Here is a 21603-nt window from a genome sequence, read left to right on the forward strand (position 1 = left end):
GATGATTTCTGCTTTGGGTCTTATCCTTCAGGACACCAACAAAAACTTTAGGAGAAAGATGCCACCTGAGTTCTGATATCATAGACATGGTTGTACTTCATGTAGTTATAAGGAGCCAAATTGAGCATTTAGTTTAATGTGGATCTGTCTGTTGTAGCATTGCTCTAAATTTGCCCTTTTTTAACTAAGAACTGAGCTTAGCTCTGTGTCTCTGTCTGAAGCGTTGGTTGGCAGCTCTCTGCCATGTATTAGTAACGTTTTGGCTCAGTTTATGTGGAGCCAGCAAAAGCATATTACATAAATGGTCCACTAGGAGTGTAATTTGAAATTAATAATACCAGACTTATCTCTCGGAGAATGTGTTGGTGTGATACAAGGACAGAGAGAAAACCTCTTGGTGCTGAAAAAAAAGCAAAATGCATTTGGCATTGGCATGATGGCAGATCCTGGGGATGTACATCCAGCTGACTCTTTCCTCATCAGTAGAGCTTCTCCGGTATTCAACAGCTGAGGGTTTGACCCTACTAGCTTGATGCATTTCCCTATAAAACATTTTCTTCCTCCTTCCATCTAGTGGAAGCTAATCCTGTTTTGTTTTTTGGTTTTTTTTTTCACATTTAGGATAATAATTCTCCTGACGCAGAGATAAGAATCCAGTTAATATCTCTGCCCACGTACGGCACCCTCTTACGGACATCTGGCTCTCATGATGAAGAGTTTTCCAAGGTTTATAATTTCACCATGGAAGACATCAACAACCAGAGGATCAGGTATCAAAGAGCTCTTCTCCTTCAAGCCATGCTAATTAAAAGCTTAGTGGGCTCTCTGCAGGGAACTCAGGGCTATACTATATTAGCGCAATGTATCAAAGATATTTTGTCCTTTCTAGGCTATTGTTTCCTATGAGATTACAAATGAGGGCATTTCCTGTGTACAGAAATAGGTATCTCTGCATGTCTGAAATGCCAGAAGTTTGTCTAGCTAGTTGTCTAGTGGAAACTGTGAGGATATTTTTCTGTGTCCACAATGTCATGGTGATATTTTAGATATGCAACACTGAAAACAGTGATTTAAAAGAACTCTGGGAATGAGTGGGAAGGAGAGTTTGGAACTGAAGTGCCACCTCTCTTTGAAGAAGTGTGTGTTCATCTCTAAATGCAGGGATGAGACACTTTTGCGATTGTTGTGAGACTCACTGACCCAGATGGTGTTTTGACTTGCACAGCTACTCCACTGTGTTTGAGACCAGCAATCAGCCAGTCACAGACCTCTTCCGCTTCACTGTTTTTGATGCCGATAACAACCGACTTGACAGCCAGATGTTTACCATCACTATCACATCTGCCCAGACAATGCCAACACTCGTTGCTTTTGCTGACCATATTACTGTAAGTGGCCACCAAGGATACTGGGAACAGTGTCAAGAATGTGTTAGATGTGAGGAACTGAACAGCCTTTTCCTGGATTGAGGGCAAATCGCTGTGGAACTATGGTGTTACACATGCAATCTGTGAGTGCAAAGAGTTAACAAATTACTCGAAGGCCAAAGGAGGCTGACGGTACTGCTGCATCCCTGAACCTCAACTGTTTACTTCTGTTCTGGTCAGGAGCTGGGTCCAGAAGTTGAGTCTGAAAGCATCTGGGGCTTTGCATTGATACAAAGCATTTCAGTCTCCTTATCAGAGCCTTTTGAAGTCATCTCCCTCTTTTCCAGCTTTGCATTCCGCCTCCCTTACCTTCAAAAGCTTCCCCTCAACAAGAAATGCAGATCTCGCCCTCCAGGAGGTCAGCATGACTCTGCCAGTCCTCTTTCTCCCCTGATAAAGCACTCGTAGGCTCCTTTTTGGGGGCCAGGTAGGCTTTGTTCTTCCCATCCCACCCCACCTCCCAGCTGATCTCGTGTTCAAACCATCTGGGGGAGGATGAGACAGGACTTCAGAGAAGTGAAGATGCAAGTACCTGGGAAGCCTCCTCCACAAAGTGACTGTGCAGAGTTTTTCAGTAACGATTCGTGTGTTGCTGTGTGTTGTGTGCATTGACTATAGTTTTGTTGTATTCTTTTGTTTTCCAGGTGGATGAGGGGGGCAGGATCCCGTTGTGGGCTCATCACCACTTAGCTGCTGATTATGATACCGCTGTCAAGGAAGACCTGCGGGTCACAGTTATCACTCTGCCTGTGTACGGCTACATTGAAAACACCAAGACAGGTAAACTGCTTGACTATCTCTTCTTCCTCCTGGCCAGTGAAAGGGAACGTAGGAAATGCCATGCTGGAGCAGACTGTAATTTATCTCATCACAGTTCCTCTCTCCAGCTCTGGTTAGTGTCAGCTGATCACGAAGAGCTCTTAAGTCAGTATTACAAGATAATTTCTTTCTGGAGAGGCTGGGGCAATGAAAGCTTTTACAAGCCCATGTGTATTTCCAGCATGTTTTACTCTGTCTGTCCTTGTAGCACAGAGCAATCTTTGCTGAATTCCACCAAGTGTCACAGTGAACTTTAAAGCTGGGTGATCTGTGGCAGAGCATGGCTGGTGACACTCTCTTAGCTCACTTTGTTACTGAGAAGAGGTAGGATTCCTCTCATATTGTCCAAGGACATACATCCAAGGAGATTGTCTGCTCACTCCTGTGTGTCGGTCCTAAGAGAGGTGGCATTTTACTTAAAGCATAATTTCCCTTTCTAAAATATCACCATGTGTTGGCCAGTGTGGTGGCTTGTTACAAAAGTTACTACATTTCTCCTGGAGCGCAGGAGTTGCTAACCATTACATATCATCCTTCCTGAATGAACTCTGGTTTGTGCCATTTTGGTAATGATGGGTCTCCTCTCCTGAAACAGGCCGTGGCTGGGTATTTTTCTTGGCCGAGAGACGTAGTTTTTCAAGGTAAAGTTTGATGTAGTGATTGTGTTGAGGGGAGACGTTAGTGACTGTCTCATCACCGAAGAAAGCCTAAGTAATTCTGGGACTTGGAATCACTTGTACTGTGCATAAAAATGCAACTTCCCAAATGCCTGCTCTAATGCAACAGAAATTGCTTTTTACGTAGGTTCACAAGATAAGTAAAAACCACATTTCAGAAATGAACATCCTTCTGCATCTCACAATGTATCATTCTTCTCCTAATTCTGCTTTTTTTCGTCTGTTTATTAGTGAATCAAACCTCCTTTCACTAGTGACATGCTGTTTGCAGGTGAGAGTTTTGGCCCGCAGGGTGCTGTGGCCACGGATGCATCCTTCTCCATTCAAGATGTTCTAGAGAACAGCATTTATTACTTCCAGAGCATCCATGAAAGCATCGAGCCAACAAATGATGCTTTCAGCTTTTATGTCAGCAATGGCTTCAGCCGGTCTGAGGTGCACAGCATTAATATCACCATTCAGGTACGCACATGCTCTCTGGCTGCTGAAGCCCTCTCTTCCCCCAGACACAAGTGGCTTTTAAGCTGCAACTCCCTCTATTTGTGAGCTATGCTCACCTCTTTGTAACACACGTGAGGGGGATTAAAGAGGGATTTCTTCCTCCTGTTTCCTTCCCCTAGTACAGGGGCATAACTCGCCATCAGGCCAGGGAACAGTTGTGCATTGCAGCCTCTTCCCCGAGGCTTATTTCTCTGGTGTCCCTTCCATCTCATAAGCAGCCACGATGCTGGATGGATTTGAAGAGACTGATGTAGCCCACCCATGTACCGTGGCACCAGTACTGTTATTTCAGAGCTTGTATTTCATTCCGGTAGGGAACAGTCATTTCCCCTTTTGCTTTCTGTGACTGTCTGCCTTTGGATCTGTACAGCGGCAGAACGATGAGCCCCCAAAGATGGTGGTGGAGCCTGTCAGAGTGCAGGAGGGCTCAGGTGTGGTGGTTACCAACGCCTCCCTCAACCTGCAGGACTTGGACACCCAGGACAGTGAGCTTGTCATTGTGGTTACCAAAACTCCTGACCATGGTAAGTCCTGACAAGGGGTGTGTGTGTGTGTGTGTGTGTGTGTGTGTGTGTATAACAGCTCCTGATGTGAGAGAGAAGCCTGGCACATTCACATAAAGCACATTTGTTCAGTGTGGCCCAGCAGGCACACGGGGATTGCCCATCAGGACAGACCTGTTCTTTTGAGAGGTTTCCCTCACTGTCCGTGGGAAGGGGGGAAGAGGGGCTGAACACACTTCCCTGGGAAGTTCCCTTTTGTGCTAGCCCATCTTAGTGCCATCACCTGTTGTGGGGTTCGGTGTCAGAGAGCTGAGCAGCTCATGAAAAGGAAGGCAGGGTGTGTAGGGAAGGCTGCTTTGTTTTGTTAAACCAGTGGGAGCTGTGTGCCCCCTTTCAGATCTCCTATAAGCAGCCAAATTCTTACCAGCTTTGGCAATAAGCAGAAAATTGCCTTCAGCTCTCCTGGCAAGGCGCTGCAGTCAGGAGCTGTAAGGCCACATCCACCTCTGTGCATCCCACTGAGAGGTGGCATGCAAACGGTCCCCCGACGGGCCATGTTCTCCCTGTAATTTTCATGTGTTTGTCAGGTTATCTCCGCAGGAGGCAGACTGCCAGGGAGCCCATGGAGCACGGGCTTGTGCTGTCCCAGGGCTCATCCTTCACCTACCAGGACATTTTGGATGAGCTGATCGTTTATACTCAGAGCGGTGCAGCAGCGCAGACAGACGAGTTTGGATTCTCCATCACAGACGGTCTTTACACCCAGCTGGGGAGGCTGGAGTTCTCCATGGAGCTGCAGAAGAACGAGCCACCCAAACTAGCCGTCAACAAGGGCCTGCAGCTTCCCGCTGGTACGGTATGAGGAGGGAGGATGGTATCTCGTGTTCAGCCAACCCACTGGGAGATGTGGGCATGTGTTTCCCTCTGGCTGTAATTGCAAGGTGTAGGTGTGTGCTTACACCTCTGATTTGACCAGGAAAGTCTCTTTCAAATGTTCTTTTCCCCATAGTTGGGCAAGGAGCAGTGATTTATTGAAAGGGAAAGGGATGGGGGACAATGAATTACACACATAGATGACTGTGCTCTGTCTATGCAAGTGTAGGAGGACATGCTGTAGTTAAGCCCTTGCATCCCAAGAACAAATGTATAGTCTGTAGCTTTATATCCATTAGCGGGATATATGGGATAAGCATGAGCGCATCTAACCACAGTCCTGACAGATTGCTGCAGTCTGAGAGTGCTCACCTTTCAGAAACTTTCCTCTGCCTTCAGCTATATTTTATATTTTTGGAAATGTGACTGCCAAGGTTAAAGTTGTTAAGGCTGTGCTGTGCTGATATGTTAGTGAGAAACATGAAATCACACAAGCCACTGCTCCATGTTCGTGAAGTGCCCTGTGTGGATCCAACCCGTCTCGTAGGCCTAGGCTCCCCAGCAGGCCTGGTGTCCAGGCACGCAAGACAGGAACAAAGCATATGCCTTCAGTGCTGCTGTGCCAAGTTGAGCATCCAGGTAGAGGCTTTGCATGGCTACTTTGGGGATCCTTGTAGATGAGCCCTCTGCTTGTTTTCCTTGGAGTGGAATTCCCCTTGCCCTCCCCCAAAAGTACAACTCCCAACTCTGTAAAATATGGCCTGCTATTTATAAACTATATGGGCCAACCTAGACAAGTCACTGTGCTGGATTGGGTGAAGACATTGATAGGTCTTCTCTCTCCGGTGCAGGCTCCGCAGCACATCTCACAGATCAGCACTTGAAAGCGACAGCTGTTTATTTGGATGACACAACGGTCAGATTTGTCATGAAGAAGGATCCCAGCGTTGGAAGTCTGCAGTTGACCAAAACTGATAATCCAGTCCAGATCTCTGTCAAAGGACCAGTCAACAGTTTCACCCAGGCTGATATAAATAAAGGTGAGAGAGTGCCTGATTTTAGCCGATCACTGAGTCTAACGGCCATCTCTAAGTAAAATGTGGCCACATCTTTATGTTAAGGGGAAGATGATTTGAAGCCGGGAAGGGAGAGGGAAAGAAGTAAAATAAGGTTGTTGTTTTAGGGGAGAAATGCATGTCATAAAGCAAGTACTAAAATGTCTTTTTCAGCAGGAGAAAAAGAACAAAGAGAAAAAGTCATTAAATCTGAATACAGAAGTTCTGTCAAGCCCCAAGATCCTTGGCTAACAGTGCCAGCCTCGTTCCAAACTAAGAATGAAATGATACAGCCTGTAATAAACTACCTCTTTTCTCCTGTCCCTCTCTCAAGGGCAAGTGACATACAGTCACAAGAAAGGGGATCCCAGCGGAAATTTTGCTTTCACCTTTGATGTGATCGATGCAGATGGCAACAAACTGACGGACCAGTTTTTCTATATTAGTGTATTAGGTAAAACATATTTCTGAAGTTACATTTTCTTTGCTGCAAAGCTCAGGCCTTAGCAGAGTGAGAATCCTATCCCACGTGTATGGCAAGTTAAGATGTAATTCTTGAGATGCAGTTTTTATTCACTGTTCATTCAAAAGCCTTTGACATCTGGGCATGGGAAAAGTTCACTGATACAAGGATTAGTTCTTTGGTTTGTGACAAACTCACTGAAAAAGGTAGAAGAATTCCACTTGGCATCTTAATGCTGTCTAGACATTATAATGTTACTGTCCTCCCCTTTAATGCCTGGGCCCCGAATACTCATTTGGAATTACTGGTCTGGGAGGATTCCCTAAGAAGGGGGGGTGGAGGGGTGTTGTGTTTTGCTTGCACACAAGTAGGTGTGAATAATACCAAGGAAAGGAGGCTGCCTGTCTCCTAACTCACTCCATTTTGTACCTGACCATTTTAGAGGACAGGCTCCCCCCCTCCATCATCGCTAACAAGGGGCTGGTCTTGGATGAGAACTCTGTGAAGAAGATCACGACCCTGCAGCTCTCTGCCACTGACCAGGACAGCGAGCCAGCCAAGCTCCGGTTCCGGCTCACCAGGCAGCCGCAGCTGGGGCACCTGGAGCATGCCACCTCCCCAGGTGGGCAGGAGGGCTTTTGGCTCTGTCGGGCACTTCTAACAGCAAACCACTGAAGCGCTTTCGAGCCCTAAAGGTTCACTGTGTGAAAAATGTACTTGGAGGGGGTGGGAATTATGTTCTCCATCAGAAAGCAGTCATCAGTCAAGAGTGTTGCAGAGTAGGGTCACTGGAGACAGGGCAGCCCAATAATCAGCAGATGAGGGTTTATTCAGCCACTCGGTGAGTTTATGCCCCTTTGTAACCTCGCCTTGTGGGCCTTGCAGATCAATCTAACTCACCACTGTGTGAATCTCCTCCTTCAGGACCTATGCCGCATCTGCATGGCAGGCAACCCTGCCTGTGACAGTGTACAATGCAGAGCTCAAAAGAATCCATCCCCTAATGTCCATGGTGACAGAGTATCCCTTGGTGAACAGATAACTTGCTTTTACTCCCCCATTTTGGCCTGTAATGTCTCTTGATCCCTTAACTCCAGCCTCTTCTCCCAGCAGTGCTGCAGAGTGGGAGGGAACTAACCACCGAGTTAAAAGGAAGATAAGTTGCACATATCTGTGGTGTGATGGATATGCAGAATAATGAATTCCCACAGACTCTGTGAGAGACTGTGTTAAACAGCACTGTGCCCCTTCACACACCCTTCCACTTCGACCCTCCAGATTCTGGCAACCTTCTGGTAATTCAGGGTTTTTTGGTCAACCTCGTGAAACTCTGAAAAGAATTCCCTGCAAATCTGGTCTAAATTTTAGAGTTGCCTTCCAAGCCCAGTTATCCCCTGATAGTATGTGTGTCCCTACTCTTTTTTAGTCTAAAACTGTGCTGTCATATAATACGCTCTTTTGGTGTAGATTACACTCACCTAAGATTTTATTTCTTCTTAGAATTTGATTTCTTCTTAACATGAGGTTAAAATGTAAATCTCTGCTGTGTGTTTTCAGGATGCAGACAGTCCCTGTACAGCATAGTTTTAAAGTCTAATCTTCTCACAGTGTAAGATGTCGTCTGACAAACATGTTGAGAGGGTAGGAATAATGGATGAAAATTATAAATAAGCAAACTTCCTGCTGAGAGAAAATTAAAAACTTACAATGCTTTTGTCTAAATTGTAAACCAAACAATGACTCTCATACTTATGAGATCTGAAGGAGCTGAATTAAGGTTTTATTCCTCCTGTTGTTTAAAACGTGATGATTCCAATTTCTTTGCTTTTTTAGGTCCTTGAGGGACTAAGAAACATATAGGCTCATGCAATGTGAAAGAATTGTTCTCGTGGTTTAAATGACCTAAACCTAAGGAGAGAGTACTGGAGTGCTCAAAAGAGCATATATTCTCACAAACTTTAAAACTAATGAGCTCCAAGTAAACCTTGGCTAATCATCCATTTTTGGGTCATTCATTTATACCAGTTCCCTGCATCTTTTGTAGTGTGGCCAATACTTGTCAGTAGCCATTTAACATGTTAAACTAGTGAAAACTGTTATTTTTTTTCCAGGGTTTTTCTTGTTGTTAAGAGCAGTAAAACTGTCAAATGCACCAATGAGAGTTAAAGGCTCAAGTGCTTTTTAAAATGCTTTTTGGGAACCTTTCTGTGACCATGTTGCTCCTAATGACCTGTAAAGTTGTCACTATAAATCAGTGTTGAAAATAGGGTTTGGACTGTTCTGTATGCTGGGGTACTAGGAGGGGAAAAGAGCAGATCGTGACCAGGCTCCTGTGCTCTCCCTCCTGAGGGTCTCCTCCGGTGCTGCTGCAGACAGTGCCAGGCCAGGTAGACCACTGCTCTATCCTTGTGGGACGTTTCTTATGTTCTTGTTTCTTACGGTTTTGAAGGCATTTTTGAAAACGGTGAGGTGAAGTTATTTGTACACCACCTGAGGCTCGGAACCTTTTGCCCGTACTGAGCGATACCATGGTTAAAGCTGTCCTGCTTGGCAGGGAAAATCAAAGCTGTTTCTCACAGCATCTATCTCGCTCTGCCCTGCGTGGCCCGACCCTCACAGGGTACCCTAGCAGTGTGAAGCACCATCATATAATTTGAAGTCTGTGAAGAAGTCTGTACTCCTCTTTGCTGAAGAGGGGCTGTTGTGTTAATTTAGAAGTTGTGGAGTAGAGTCTTCAGGAGACTGTGCCAGCCAAAGCCCTGGCTCAGTTGAGCTTCATGGTACAGTCTGAATGAGAGCAGAGCAAACCAAGAGTGAGTGCTTATGGCTATATGTGTCCAGCTCCTTGTGCTTTTCCCTGTCTCACTGTTCCTGTTGCACATTTTTCTTTATTGTTCTTTTTCTAGGGACAAGAATTAGCTCTTTCAGCCAGGCAGACCTGGCCTCTCGCAACATCCAATACGTCCATACCAGTGCAACTGAAAAGCATGCCGACACATTCACCTTTTCTGTGTCTGATGGAACGAATGAGGTAGGTCCCAGCATGGTTTCTCCCTGAGTCAGAGCAGGCTCTTGGTTCTGTAACATGTGGTGGGAGTCAGTTTTCCTCCTGCATGCTTGCGAGAGAGAGATACACTGAGGCAAAGGAAATGAAACAAGCCACGTGTGGGCTTGTAACTCTGCAGTGGTGGATACTCTTGCTTCTCTTGCTGTCAGAGATCTTACATACCACAGGAAGGAAGAGAGCCCTTTGCACAGAAAGTGGAGCAGCCTGAGATGTAGCCCCTTCATATATGTTTACCAGGATTTCAGTGTCTGATTTTCATCTTCTGCGCAGTCACTGCTGGAGCTTAGCGTTCATCCAATGCACTGACAGAGGGGCCAGAAGTATGGCTAAACCCTTGAGAAATGTCTCCTCCCTACTTTCTGAAGGGGAGAAATCATAGCTGCAGAGAGAAGGGGACAAAGCAGAGCTGAGTGACAGAGGAAAAAGTGTGCCTCCATAAATACCACAGAAAGGTGATGAAGGAATTATTGGGGAGAGGTCGTAGAGGTCATATTCACATGATTTGAACTCAGAAGCTCTTGTTTACTCACAGAAGGAAAACAAGGCCAAAATAGAGAAACTCATACTCGGTGGTTACTGTGGTCTCCTCATAGCATTATCGTTTCAGTTGCGTTGCACTCTTGGTAGACTGCATTTGTCAGGAGAGGCTTATCCTTCTCTTCCAGGTGAGCCAGACATTTGACATCACCATTAACCCTGTGGATGACTCCCTGCCCATAGTGCAGAGCCCTGGGATGAGAGTTCAGGAAGGTGTGAGAAAAACCATCACAGAGTTTGAACTTAAAGCAACAGATGCTGACACAGAGGTAAGGCAGGACTCCCCCCTGCCTCCTACCTACCCTGTCCTCCTGCACATCTGGGATATGAGAAGAAATGGGCTTGTGTTCAAAGAGAGAGATTATAATGAGTGTCTTCCCTCCCTGCTTATACCCTGTCTGATCACAACTTCAAACAAACAGCTTGTGGGAGGCCCGTTTGTATATAAATAGATAAATGATAAATGAGTGTTTGAGCAAAGCAAAGTCTTGGCTTGAGAAACGTTTACTTCATCTGGAGTGTCTCTTGGACACATAAACAACAAAAAATCTGCATGAAAAATATTGACAAGTTACTGTGATCAGAGCTAGTCTTTGCCCTGTCCTCGCCTCCTTCTGAACGTTGTGGACTTGACCTGAGTAGCACTGAGCTTATACCTGGCACAGGTGAAAATGGCATTTCCTCCTCCTCATTCTGGGTCTGACTGGAGGTTAAGCAGTCCTGTGTTGGCTGTACCTCATTGGGCTGCAGCTTCCTCAGAGCAAGAGAGCTCCTGGCTCCCTGTTACTGCTCTGAGCCAAAGCAGATTATCACTGCTTCCACAGAGCAGCTTTGCATACATGCTACCCTGTGCTAAAGCAGCAGGGGCCATGGTTGCTTAGAACAGCTGCAGGAGGAGTAACTGCTCTTGTGTTTGAGGGGTTGTCACAAGGGTGAGAGCTATCTCAGACCAGCCAAGCCAATAGTTTGGTCTGATGTGTCTAGCCTAGCTCTCCCTAATTGAGGTGTTGTGTCCTGGGAGAGGGATGGGGCAGTGCCAGGGCTCAGAGTGAACTGTTTCAGTGTGCAGTGCTGCCTTTCAGCCCCGGTTGGGCATACTGCACTAGAAAGGCTGGCTGGGTGTGGAGAGTCGCTCTCCAGGTCTCTCAAGCTAGAGTGACCTGCCCGTCCAGGTCCCGGGGGCACGTCCTCACCTTCGCCACCCTGTCTCCTTGGTGCAGGCTGAGTCAATCATGTTCACGGTTGTGCAGCCCCCCCGGCATGGCCTGATTGAACGCACTAACAATGGGCAGCGTTATCACCAAGCCACCACCTTCACGATGGATGACATCTACCAGAACCGCATCAGCTACAGTCACGATGGTAGCAACTCCCTGAAGGATCGCTTCACTTTCACTGTGTCTGATGGGACCAATCCCTTCTTCATTGTGGAGGATGGGGGAAAGGAGGTAAGGGGAGGAGGAGGGAGGTGAGGGAGATTTTCCATAGCTGGTAGGCAGCTCCTCTCAGAGGAAGAAGACGCAGCTTCCGTCACTCCACTGAAGATAAGGGCTGAGTATTCTCAGTTATGTGCTACCATGCGTTTGTCCCCTGGTGTCCCAGCTTGGCTTTTGTGTGTGCAAACTTGCTCCCAAAGAAGCTGAAGGGAGCCAGACTGATAATACGGTAGCCAAAGCATTGGTTGCCAAAGTATCAGCCATGACTCTGAACATTTGTCAGGTTGTGACAGCAGCACCACAGCGCTTCAAAGTGGACATTCTCCCTGTGGATGATGGGACACCCAGGGTCATCACCAACCTGGGCTTGCAGTGGCTGGAGTACATGGACGGCAAGGTAACTGGCTGCCTGGGTTCGGCTTAGGTTGTTGCTCAGGCTGTTTCAGGAGAAGGGGGTTCACAGGCAAACATCCTGACCCTTTAGCATTGTTACCATTTTGGCAGAAAGCAGGTGCTCCTCTGTGCTCGTGGAGCGTCTTGGAAAAAGCAAAGATTTGCAGGGACGCCTGTGCTGCAGCTCTGTTAGCTAAACCTAGGTAGAGAGAGGGCTGGTGCAGAGCCTGTGAGGGGAGGGTTTGTGCTTAGAGGGCAGGGAGCGTTAGGCTGGGAGATGCTCCTGCTGCAGAGTCAAGAGCCTCGCTGGCTGCAGGAAGCTCTTTCCCAATGGAAATGGGGGAAAAGCAGTGCAGGATCCAGGGAGTCTCCTTTGCTGTGGAGCTCTGTGATGGCAGAGGCAGCTTCAACCTTTTGCACGGCCAGCGCAGATGATCGCCTGGGCTACCAGACTACCAGGGGCAGTGGGTTTTCCACCTGCTTTAATGTGCCAGAGTGCTGCAGAACTGGGTGCGTTGCTGGAGCTCAGGGAGGTGTCTTGGGGCAAGGGGAAAAGCTGCTTCCTGACCCATCTCCTTCCCTCACATCAGGAGGAGCAGCAAGCCTGACTCTTTCGGTTCTCTCACAAGCTCTCACAAACTGTCCAGCTCAGCACAGCCCCTCTCCCTTCTGCCACCCTTCCTGGGCAGATTTGTCCTGCGCCTTGTCCCTCATACCTGGGGCGGCTTATTTTCAGTTTTGCTGGTGGCTGAGAAGCCTTCACTATGTGCGGCAGCAGCCACCGTGGAGATGACATGGCTCCTTACCATGACATACCTTTGTTCTGCTGAAGTCCAGACAAAACCCTGGGGAATAATCTCTTGTGCTCATTTTTGAGGACCCAGCATTAGCTGCAAAGAAATAATCCAGTTCTTTCCAGGAAAAAGGAGCTGGATGACAGGGTATTAAGAAATGGCAATCTCAACTCAAATTCCTGACTTAGGAGAAAGCATTCTTGCAGCCACAGGCAGTTTAATGCTCTCTCTCTCTTTTTCTCCACCCTGTTAAAGGTGTTTTCTCTTTAAGGAGAAAGCGAAATGTGGTGGAGCTGAGGCATATCTACATGACGTTATTGAAACAGGATTAATACAGACTCGCTAAAGCAGTGTGAAACATTCTGAGTGAAACCCTTAAACTTGAGGCCATCTACAAATGTTTTTGGTGAAGGCAGGCATCACTTGGGCATCAGCCTGGTTCATGGAGGGGTGGTTTCCAGGTGAAACCAGAAGGTTTGCCCTAGCTTTTAGTCCCAGCTAGACAGGGCTTGGCAGCTTGTTCTAAAATTGCTTTTGCTTGAGCCACAATTATTTTTTTTTAAACCAAATCTGAAGCAGAATTTGAATCCTTCCTGTGCTGTCAAATATCATGTGGAACATGACTAGATCTCTACAGCTTCTGTCTGTTCAAGGCCATTCTTTGTGGCCAATACCCTTAAATCCCCTAGCTCTTCCCTTATGGAGCACTGTTTGATAGAAGGATGGTTGGACTTTTCAGATGGGTAGTCAATCAGACTTGCACTGCTGGATCTCCAGAGTTTAACTCCCTTGATTTGGCTTTTACCCAGGCAACCAATGTAATCACTAAGAAGGAATTACTGACGACAGATCCTGACACAGATGACAAACAGCTGATCTATGAGATAACAACCGGTCCCAGACATGGTTATGTGGAGAGCAAGCTGAAACCAGGGACAAGTGTGACCACCTTCACTCAGGGTATGGAAGTTGGGCTGCATGTTGTTGCTTTTTTCCTTTGGCTGCCTGAGTTTATCAGGTTAGCTTGTGTCTCATCCTGTACAAATGCAGTCAGCGCTTCTGCTCTCCCTTCTCTTCAGGCCTTGCCAGCCAAGCCTGGCCTCCCTTGGGCTTGGTAAGTGCAACCAGAAAGAATGGAAGAGGCCTATTATTTTGGGGCTGGAGCTTAGGAAAATTACTTTACACAGCAGAAAATCAGAGAGCCCTGAACATCTCAGTGGGAAAAAGGAGCCCTATTAGGACATACGAGCTTATAGACCAGAGATGAAATATCTGCTGCTTAGGCAAATTCAGATTCCATATATTTGACCAAAGCTACTTTAAATTTAGTTTATTTTTATATGTGAGCCATTACAGATAAAGATTAGGCAAAGGAATAATCTGTCACAGCTTGTAGGCTGGCTTCTGTCACAGATAAGACCGTGGAAGCTAGAAAAGCTCCAGCAGCATAAAGCACATGTACAGGACCCAAGCTGTGCAGCTGTGTGCATGCATGCATGTGCACTGCTTATCTGTAAAAATATGGTTGAATTTCTGGGTTGGCTCATTGGATGTCTCTTCCTGGCAGAGGATGTGAACCATGGCCTCATTCGGTACGTGATGCATGAGGAGAAGATTCAGGAGACTGTGGACAGCTTTCAGTTCCTAGTGAAGGACAGCAAACCCAATGTGGTCAGTGGCAATGTCTTCCATGTCCAGTGGTCTCTCATCAGCTTTACATACACCAGGTAAATGACATGGGGTTTACAGTATTCTTCGGACAGGTGGGCTCTTATTCAGAGCAAGGCAGGTTGAACTCTGTAATATGTGATCGGCCTGCAGCATGCAGTGAAAATTCTGGGACAGTTACCGTCGCTTATGACTGTTTTACTTGTAAGCTGTCAGGACTGAGGACTCACTGCCGTGCACTGTAGTTCCACGCATGGCAGTCCCACCATTGATTTCCAGGTGTGTGGAGGGGGCAATAGCAGCCAGTATGGAAGAGGGAGTTCATGCGTTTGTCATTGAGGAGAAGCGTCTGCTAGGTTAAACCATGGAGCAGGGTTGCTGAATAGCTGACATCTGCCCAAGTCCCTGGTTTGGAGAATACCGTGAATACCATTTGTGTCTTGGTTATCAGTGTCCCCTGGACTTTCTGTAGAGGCATCAGTCAGCTTGAGTTTGTGGGGCTCAGTATCAGTATTAACACACAGGGTTTGCTCCCCAGTCTGACGGTCCTAATCCCCGCACTCCCTGTAGCATGTCAGTGCCATCAGCTAGTCCGTTAAACAGTGCCTGGTATTTGTCCTGGTTTAATGTGTTTTCAGCTACAATGTCAGCGAGAGTGCAGGCTCTGTGAGTGTCACTGTGCGGCGGATTGGTAACCTCAACCAGTACGCAATCGTCTTGTGCCGCACAGAGCAGGGAACAGCCACCTCCAGCGCCGGTTCACAGCCCGGAGAGCAGGACTACGTGGAGTACGCAGGGCAGGTAGGTTGGGAGCGCTGGGAGGAGGAAGGCCTGGCTGTGGCACGTGCCAGCAAGCCTGGAGCAATGGTGAAGATGGGAGGGCAGGGCCCACTGGGAAATTGGTGGGAAGCAGAAGCGTCACAAATAATTGCTAGGGTTTTTCTCTGTCCCCAGCCATTTCTTCCATTAGAGTCTTTCTTAGAATATGGACACTGGAATTTCATAAAGTCTGTCTCTGCAGTGCTGCATATGGGATAAAGCTACCCCTGTTTTCCCATTTGCTGTTTTCCTGTTTGTCCATCTAATGATTGTGTTAGTGATCCTCAACATAGCACTGGGAATTCATACTGATGTCTTTTCCCCAATGGTTTGCTAAGAACTTTTTCAGAAAGCCCACTTTTCCTGGTGATCTGCCGTCCTTCGTCTTTGTCCTCTACAGCTTTGGGAGCAGCCAAAAGCCCTGGGTTTCGTAATTATTTGATAAAGTGTCATGATTTTGAGCATATTTAAGCAGTACTACTACTTTTTTTTTTAAATTGAAGTAGTTTTTGTGATTCCTGTGACCCCAAGAAAGGTCAGCAAGGTGTTTGTGCATGAGAGCTAGAAACACTCTCTCTTTGTAAAGCTCATGGTGCCTGTAATGCTAAAGAGTCGTAGTAGAACTGATGAAAACATGATGGAGACTGTCAGAGTATTTCATTTCTAAAAGTCTATGTTTTATTTCTTTCAGAAAGGGTCTTTTTTTTTTATCAGGGCTTTATATTGGCAGATAGCCTTTGGGGCAGTGTTTTGATAGACCACAAATGTTACAGGCTTGCCTAGGCAGGATTGCCGCTAATGGTCATGCAAAAGGCTAAAACCGTGGCTGAGATCAGGAGAGGTAGGGACCCAGGCATTGCATTTGCTGCTGCCTTTCACATTCAGTCATCCTTTATCCTGGCCGTAAGCTGTTGCATGACACTGCCCCATGCACAGGACATGAAGGGAAGGGGAGGCAGGAAGGACAGAAAATTTCGATCCAGAGAGAGCAGTTCACCAATGACCGCACATATTGCTGCCTTCTCCCTTCCAGGTGCAGTTTGAGGAGCGGGAGGACACCAAGGCCTGCACCATCGTCATTAACGACGACAACGTCTTTGAGAGCACGGAGAGCTTTGCTGTGGAGCTCAGCATGCCGGCCTACACTCTGCTGGGAAACATCACCCGGGCCACAGTCTTCATCACTGATGCAGAGGACGAGCCCACCCTCCAGTTCGACAGGAAGATGTACCACGTCAGCGAGAGCGCTGGTTTTCTCTCTGCTGCCGTTGAAAGGAAAGGTGGGTCGAGCCAGACAGAGCAACTGTCTGTGCTCCTGTGAGATCCTGTGGCACAGGACGGAAAGTGGCTCTGCAAGCACCGAGCGCTGTGGGGGTGATGTGCAGAGCCTGTGCCCGTTCTGCAGAGGGTGGATGGGAAGTTCTGGAGTCTGTAGTCAACAGGAAGGTGACAAGTGACAAGTGTAGGACCTGCCAGTGTCCTGTGAAGTGCCTGTGGCTGCCTAGAGCTTGGCTTTTATTTCTGTACTTTATAGACAACAGAAACAGTTTATTGAGTGTATCCTGCAGTCTTTTATCACGAGTAGGATCAGTGCAAAGCCACTGAGGAGTCTTTGCAGTATATACCTTTGGCAGACTCAGGCAAAGTGCTGTTGCCAGTTGCCAGGCAAATACCAGCGACTGCCGAAACAATTGGTGTTCCCTAAGGATTTGGTTTGGTTTGGATCTTTTCTTTCTTTCTTTTCTTTTTTTTTTTTTTTGATTTCTTCAGAAGTAGTTTTATGGTGCAACTGAAATGACAGGAAACAAGGCAGGGCAGATAGCTTGATTTTTTCTTTCCCAGGCTTGTTTCAAGTCTCACTAAGCTAAAGTTCTCTGCTTTTGGATCCATTTCTCCTGCGAGTGTGAGCAGAAGCAAACCTTTGTTTCTGTTTGCTTCTTCCCTGTGATCTAGATCCTGTGCTCTGTGCAGACCCTGTCACTGTGCTGTATATTCTCTCATAGGCAAGCGCCATCGGTTCCCAGAGAGTAGTGACCGAGAGTGCAGGTTTGTCGTACACGTGGAAGTCAGACCTAAGCCTGCTTTTGTGCTAGTTTAGGAGCAAGGATGGTGTTGTTTATACTCCCCCACCCCTTTTGTGAAAGGTGCTTTTTTAAAAATTAATTTATTCATTATTTAAATGAGTAATGTCTAACTTCTCCACCAAATAGAGTAAAAGAATTTGCATAGACATATGGGTTTTTCTGTTGCATCTTAGGAGACTCCAGCAACACCGTGTCTGCCATTTGTTACACTGTCTCCAGATCAGCCAGGGGAAGCAGTATTTATATGCTGGAGTCTGGCTCCGACTTCAAGTCCCGGGGGATGACAGATGACAGCCGCATTGTTTTTGGGCCGGGTGTCATCATGTCAACATGTGACATCACACTAATTGATGACAGCGAATATGAAGAAGAGGAGGAATTTGAGATCGTATTGGCTGATGCTTCCGATAATGCCCGCATTGGAAGCCTGGCTTCAGCCAGCGTCTTCATCAGTGGTCCCAACGATGCCTCTACTGTGTTCCTGGGAAATGCTACTTTTACCGTCAGTGAGGCTGCAGGTGAAGAACAGCAGGGGCTCCCCAGGAGCTGCTGTGCAGTGTGTGGGGTGCTTACCGTGAATGCACGTTTTCACCAGAGTGAGGCACCAGAAAGAGGGGTCTAGTGCACTTCTGCAGATCGTAGAAGATTCTTGGCGGGTTTCTGTACTTTCCTCTGCCCCTGAGGGAGGGCTGGGGATTGTTCTCTGCAATGGTCTGTGCTCAGTGCAGGGGCAGTGATGAAGGGAGAGGAGGTGGTTTTGTGGTGTCTGTCTGCCTGCTAATCTTGGCTCTCTTGTGTGCAACTGATAATACAGGAAACATTGAAATTCCAGTCCTCCGGCAGGGACCTGATCTCTCCATCCCCATCTCTGTGTGGTGTGCCACTCGGACATCAGACCCTCCATCTGCCAGCCCAGGAATCGACTATATCCCCAGCTCCAGGAAAATAGAGTTCAGGCCAGGCAGGACAGAAGAGGTAAGGAGCCCCTTCAGTCGCTGATGAGTCTGCTCAGTCTGATGACACTGAGTAACTCAACACTGGTTAGGTGTTTGACAGCAGATCTTGAAGGACATTGTTCCTGCGTCAAGAGGCTTGGACAATGGATTTTTAAAGGATCATATAGCAATGGATTCTTGACTTCTGGTCTGTGTTTAGCTGTCTCACACCACCCATGCATTTAATGGTCTTTCTGGATTCCTAAACATGAGAGATGAGGATGGGAAGTGCTATACAAGGAAGGGGTTTATAAAGGAAGCTGAGGGTTAATGCATGATTACTGTGTGCCAGGTACTGCTGCCTGTTAACAGCCTCAAAGGAGGTGAGGCAATTGGATGGTACGTGAGAAGTGTTAATGAATCTGTCAGGCACAGATTCGCATCAGGTCAGTGCTCCTGCCTGCTTCACTGAGAACATCCTGCGTGATTGATCTAGAACATTGTTTCCAGAAGAACAGTCACTGGTTAATGAACATAGAAAAGGCCTGAATGGGATACCCAAATGCGAGTGGCAGGAATCTCTGCCTTTTCACAGAAGGATGAGAGACTGCATCTCTAAAAGTGGGATTTCTGCTTTCTTTTCAGTCCTGCACTCTGACGATCCTGGATGATGCTCAGTACCCGGTGATAGAAGGGCTGGAGACATTTGTTGTATATCTCAGTTCACCCCATGGAGCTGAGTTGACAAAGCCTTTCCAAGCAGTAGTGGCCATTAATGATATTTTCCAAGATGGTAAGCTATCCATGGCAACTCTGGTCCATCCTAGGCTCATCTTCAACTCTTCTGCACAGCGGGAGACTTGTCCAAGTAAAGTTACTCCTAGGCTGGATTTAGCCTATGGTTTTGGGATCCTCCCATTCCATTTGGCTACCCTGTTCTTTCTGTGCATCGCTGTCCACAAGAGCATGGAGTCTTTGGAAGTGCAGAATGAATTGTCCAGTAGGATTCCCTTGCTTTCAGGCAGGCTTTGTCTCCTCTGCTCAGAGCTCAGTCCTCATTCATGCTGTCTGTGGGCCACAGTCCCTACTGTGTGAGAATGTTTCAGGGTATGTTTCCTTTCTCTTGTGTTTTAACCTCTCTCGTGTTTGCTTGGCTGAAGAAAGCCCCACCTGCATAATCTAACTCTGCAGTAGACTGTAATCACTCTGCCTTTATATCTTCTGTTGCGGTCTGCCCTCCTTGCTGCAAACCATTTATTTTATGTCTGTCCACAGACAGCGACGTAATGCTTTGAGACCAAGCACCTCTTTCAGTACTGAGTCCTCATATAATCCCTTCCTGACATGCCTCACAATCACACCATCCCTACGCTTCCAGGCCTGTCTCGTTCTCCAGCACATTGGAGCAGCACCAAAATGTTAGGGAAGAAACAAGTTTCAGCAGCCTTTGGAGTAGGTCATTAAGAGACATACCATGTCTTTTCTGAGGGACAGCAGGGTCTACAAGTCCTGTTGTCCGTGGAGGGCTCATGGCAATAAGTCAGTCACTGGTTTGTTTAAACCCAGATCCTTTACTGAGGCACAGTGAAGCTGTCATTTCATTCTCTGGCTGTCAGACTCCATGCAGCAGTTCTCCAAGAGTTTACATGCCTCCATTAGCTCCTGTCTCTCTTGGGGTGGGGGGGGAGCTCACTGCTGCTTGACTCTTATTACCCCCTGCAGTACCCAGTATGCAGTTCAGCAAGGATGTGTACATGGTGAAGGAGAAGGAGGGTGCCCTGCACATCCCTATCTTCCGCACGGGAGACCTGAGCTATGAGTCTTCTGTCAGGTGCTACACCCAGAGCCAGACAGCAGAAGTCATGGAGGACTTTGCAGAGAGGAGAGATGCAGAGGAGTCCCGCATCACCTTTTTGAAGGGGGAGAAGGTGAGTTGAACCAATCCTATAGGGAGAATGAAGAGCCGTGGATGGGAGAGGTTCCAATCTCCTCATCGACTCTCTGGTGTCTGAGGCGTTCTGCAGAGCTGGTTCCACAAACGCTTAAAGTCACAAATACTCTGGTTCTGGATATATGACAGGAGTCTGGAGGAAGTCTTTGTTCGTGATGAGACTGGTTAAAACAACAAAAGCAAATCCTCTATGTCAATAGGACTAAGGACTGTTATAGCAGAGAGCTCTCGATTTGTGGAAGTAGATGTGTTCGCTGCTGTGTCTCATCATGTAACTATGCTGGTTTTCCAACCTTAAGAAATAGCCTTGGAAATAAAAGAGTGCTTCTTCCAGGGTGACAGTACTCGGATATTAAACGCTAGATGGTGAGGAAGCAGTCTGGCCTTCCAGTGGGTTCAGGGGATTTATGAACATTTCCTGTTTTCTCCTCCTTGTTAGGTGAAGAACTGCACTGTTTACATCAGTGATGACTCTGCCTTTGAACCAGAAGAGCAGTTCCGGGTCTATCTTGGTAGCCCACTTGGAAACCATTGGAGTGGAGCTAGGATTGGGAAGATGGATATGGCAACTATAACTGTCACCAATGACGAGGATGGTAAGTGAGGAGGTGCCAGAAGGATGTAGGAGCTGTAGCGCAGGATGTAGTTCCAAGTAGTCAGCACAGTCTCATCAGCAGTTCTGAGTTCCATTCAGTACACAAGGAATGCCTTCAGTCGCATGATCACAGCTTTGGTTTGTTGTCACGGAAATACTGGTCTGTGTGCTGGGGGACCCACTGATCTATGGGCAGGACCATCATGTGGTCACTGGTGTGGGGGCTTTGTGCACTGGTCATGGTGTTACAGCAGGGATTAAATAACGGGCTTGCACGCACCCATTTGTCCCACCTCCCATTGCCCTGCAGTCGCACAGGGAGCTGCTGTGCTTCATCTGGGAGCTGTTGTGTTCCCTTTGCAGTGCCACAGCCTGGAGAGATCTGTGGGGAGAGAGGGGAATGGTATGTCCCCACGGTGTGACCAGGAATGGGAACCATGTCTCCATCACATAGCATGGAGCAGGGACATGTGGTTCAGCGGGAGGCTGGGGGTGGAGAAGTCGTGTGCCTTCCTCTGTAGCCCAGTGCAAGGGAGAGTTTTGCCTCTCCCTTGCCCTAGTTCACACTGAAACCTTATAGCTGCAGTTTTGGCCCTTGCTTTGAGGAGCCCCTGGCTCTGAAGAGGCATAGATATGCTCTGAAAGGGGCTTACCCCAGGTTCTGAAGGGGAATGTACTTCATCTATAAACAGTCAGCTGTGGTGCAAACCTGGCTTTTTCTTCACTGCTGTTTCTTTAGCACCCACCATTGAGTTTGAAGAAGCTTCATATCAAGTGCGGGAACCGCCTGGCCCGGAGGGTGTTGCTGTTTTAAATATCAAGGTGGTCCGGAGAGGGGATCAGAATAGGACCTCAAAAGTCCGCTGTAGCACCCGTGATGGCTCAGCTCAGGCTGGAGTGGATTACTATCCCAAGAGTCGAGTGCTCAAATTCAGCCCAGGTAAAGGATCCTTGGAGGGGAGGTTCGAGGGGGGATGTGACCAGGGATGTTTTGTGCATGTGGGAA

General features: G+C 47.4%; 1 protein-coding gene across 1 annotated transcript in view; it reads left to right on the forward strand.

The window, feature by feature from the left end:
- Positions 1-21603, forward strand: part of FRAS1 (Fraser extracellular matrix complex subunit 1) — a 194287-nt gene that overhangs the window by 155475 nt on the left and 17209 nt on the right. Inside the window, exons 38-60 of the mRNA XM_064510451.1 lie at positions 622-770; positions 1226-1388; positions 2072-2207; positions 3195-3385; positions 3795-3948; positions 4515-4778; positions 5652-5840; positions 6190-6309; positions 6761-6940; positions 9225-9349; positions 10051-10191; positions 11143-11370; positions 11642-11755; positions 13355-13505; positions 14113-14272; positions 14852-15014; positions 16066-16312; positions 17290-17634; positions 17931-18091; positions 18697-18844; positions 19774-19979; positions 20442-20598; positions 21337-21537. Of these exons, the coding sequence (XP_064366521.1) occupies positions 622-770; positions 1226-1388; positions 2072-2207; positions 3195-3385; positions 3795-3948; positions 4515-4778; positions 5652-5840; positions 6190-6309; positions 6761-6940; positions 9225-9349; positions 10051-10191; positions 11143-11370; positions 11642-11755; positions 13355-13505; positions 14113-14272; positions 14852-15014; positions 16066-16312; positions 17290-17634; positions 17931-18091; positions 18697-18844; positions 19774-19979; positions 20442-20598; positions 21337-21537 (4093 nt within the window). The remainder of the gene's footprint in view (positions 1-621; positions 771-1225; positions 1389-2071; positions 2208-3194; positions 3386-3794; positions 3949-4514; positions 4779-5651; positions 5841-6189; positions 6310-6760; positions 6941-9224; positions 9350-10050; positions 10192-11142; positions 11371-11641; positions 11756-13354; positions 13506-14112; positions 14273-14851; positions 15015-16065; positions 16313-17289; positions 17635-17930; positions 18092-18696; positions 18845-19773; positions 19980-20441; positions 20599-21336; positions 21538-21603) is intronic.

The sequence above is a fragment of the Dromaius novaehollandiae genome, chromosome 4 (genome assembly GCF_036370855.1).
Source record: "Dromaius novaehollandiae isolate bDroNov1 chromosome 4, bDroNov1.hap1, whole genome shotgun sequence".
In the NCBI taxonomy this organism is placed as follows: Eukaryota; Metazoa; Chordata; class Aves; order Casuariiformes; family Dromaiidae; genus Dromaius; species Dromaius novaehollandiae.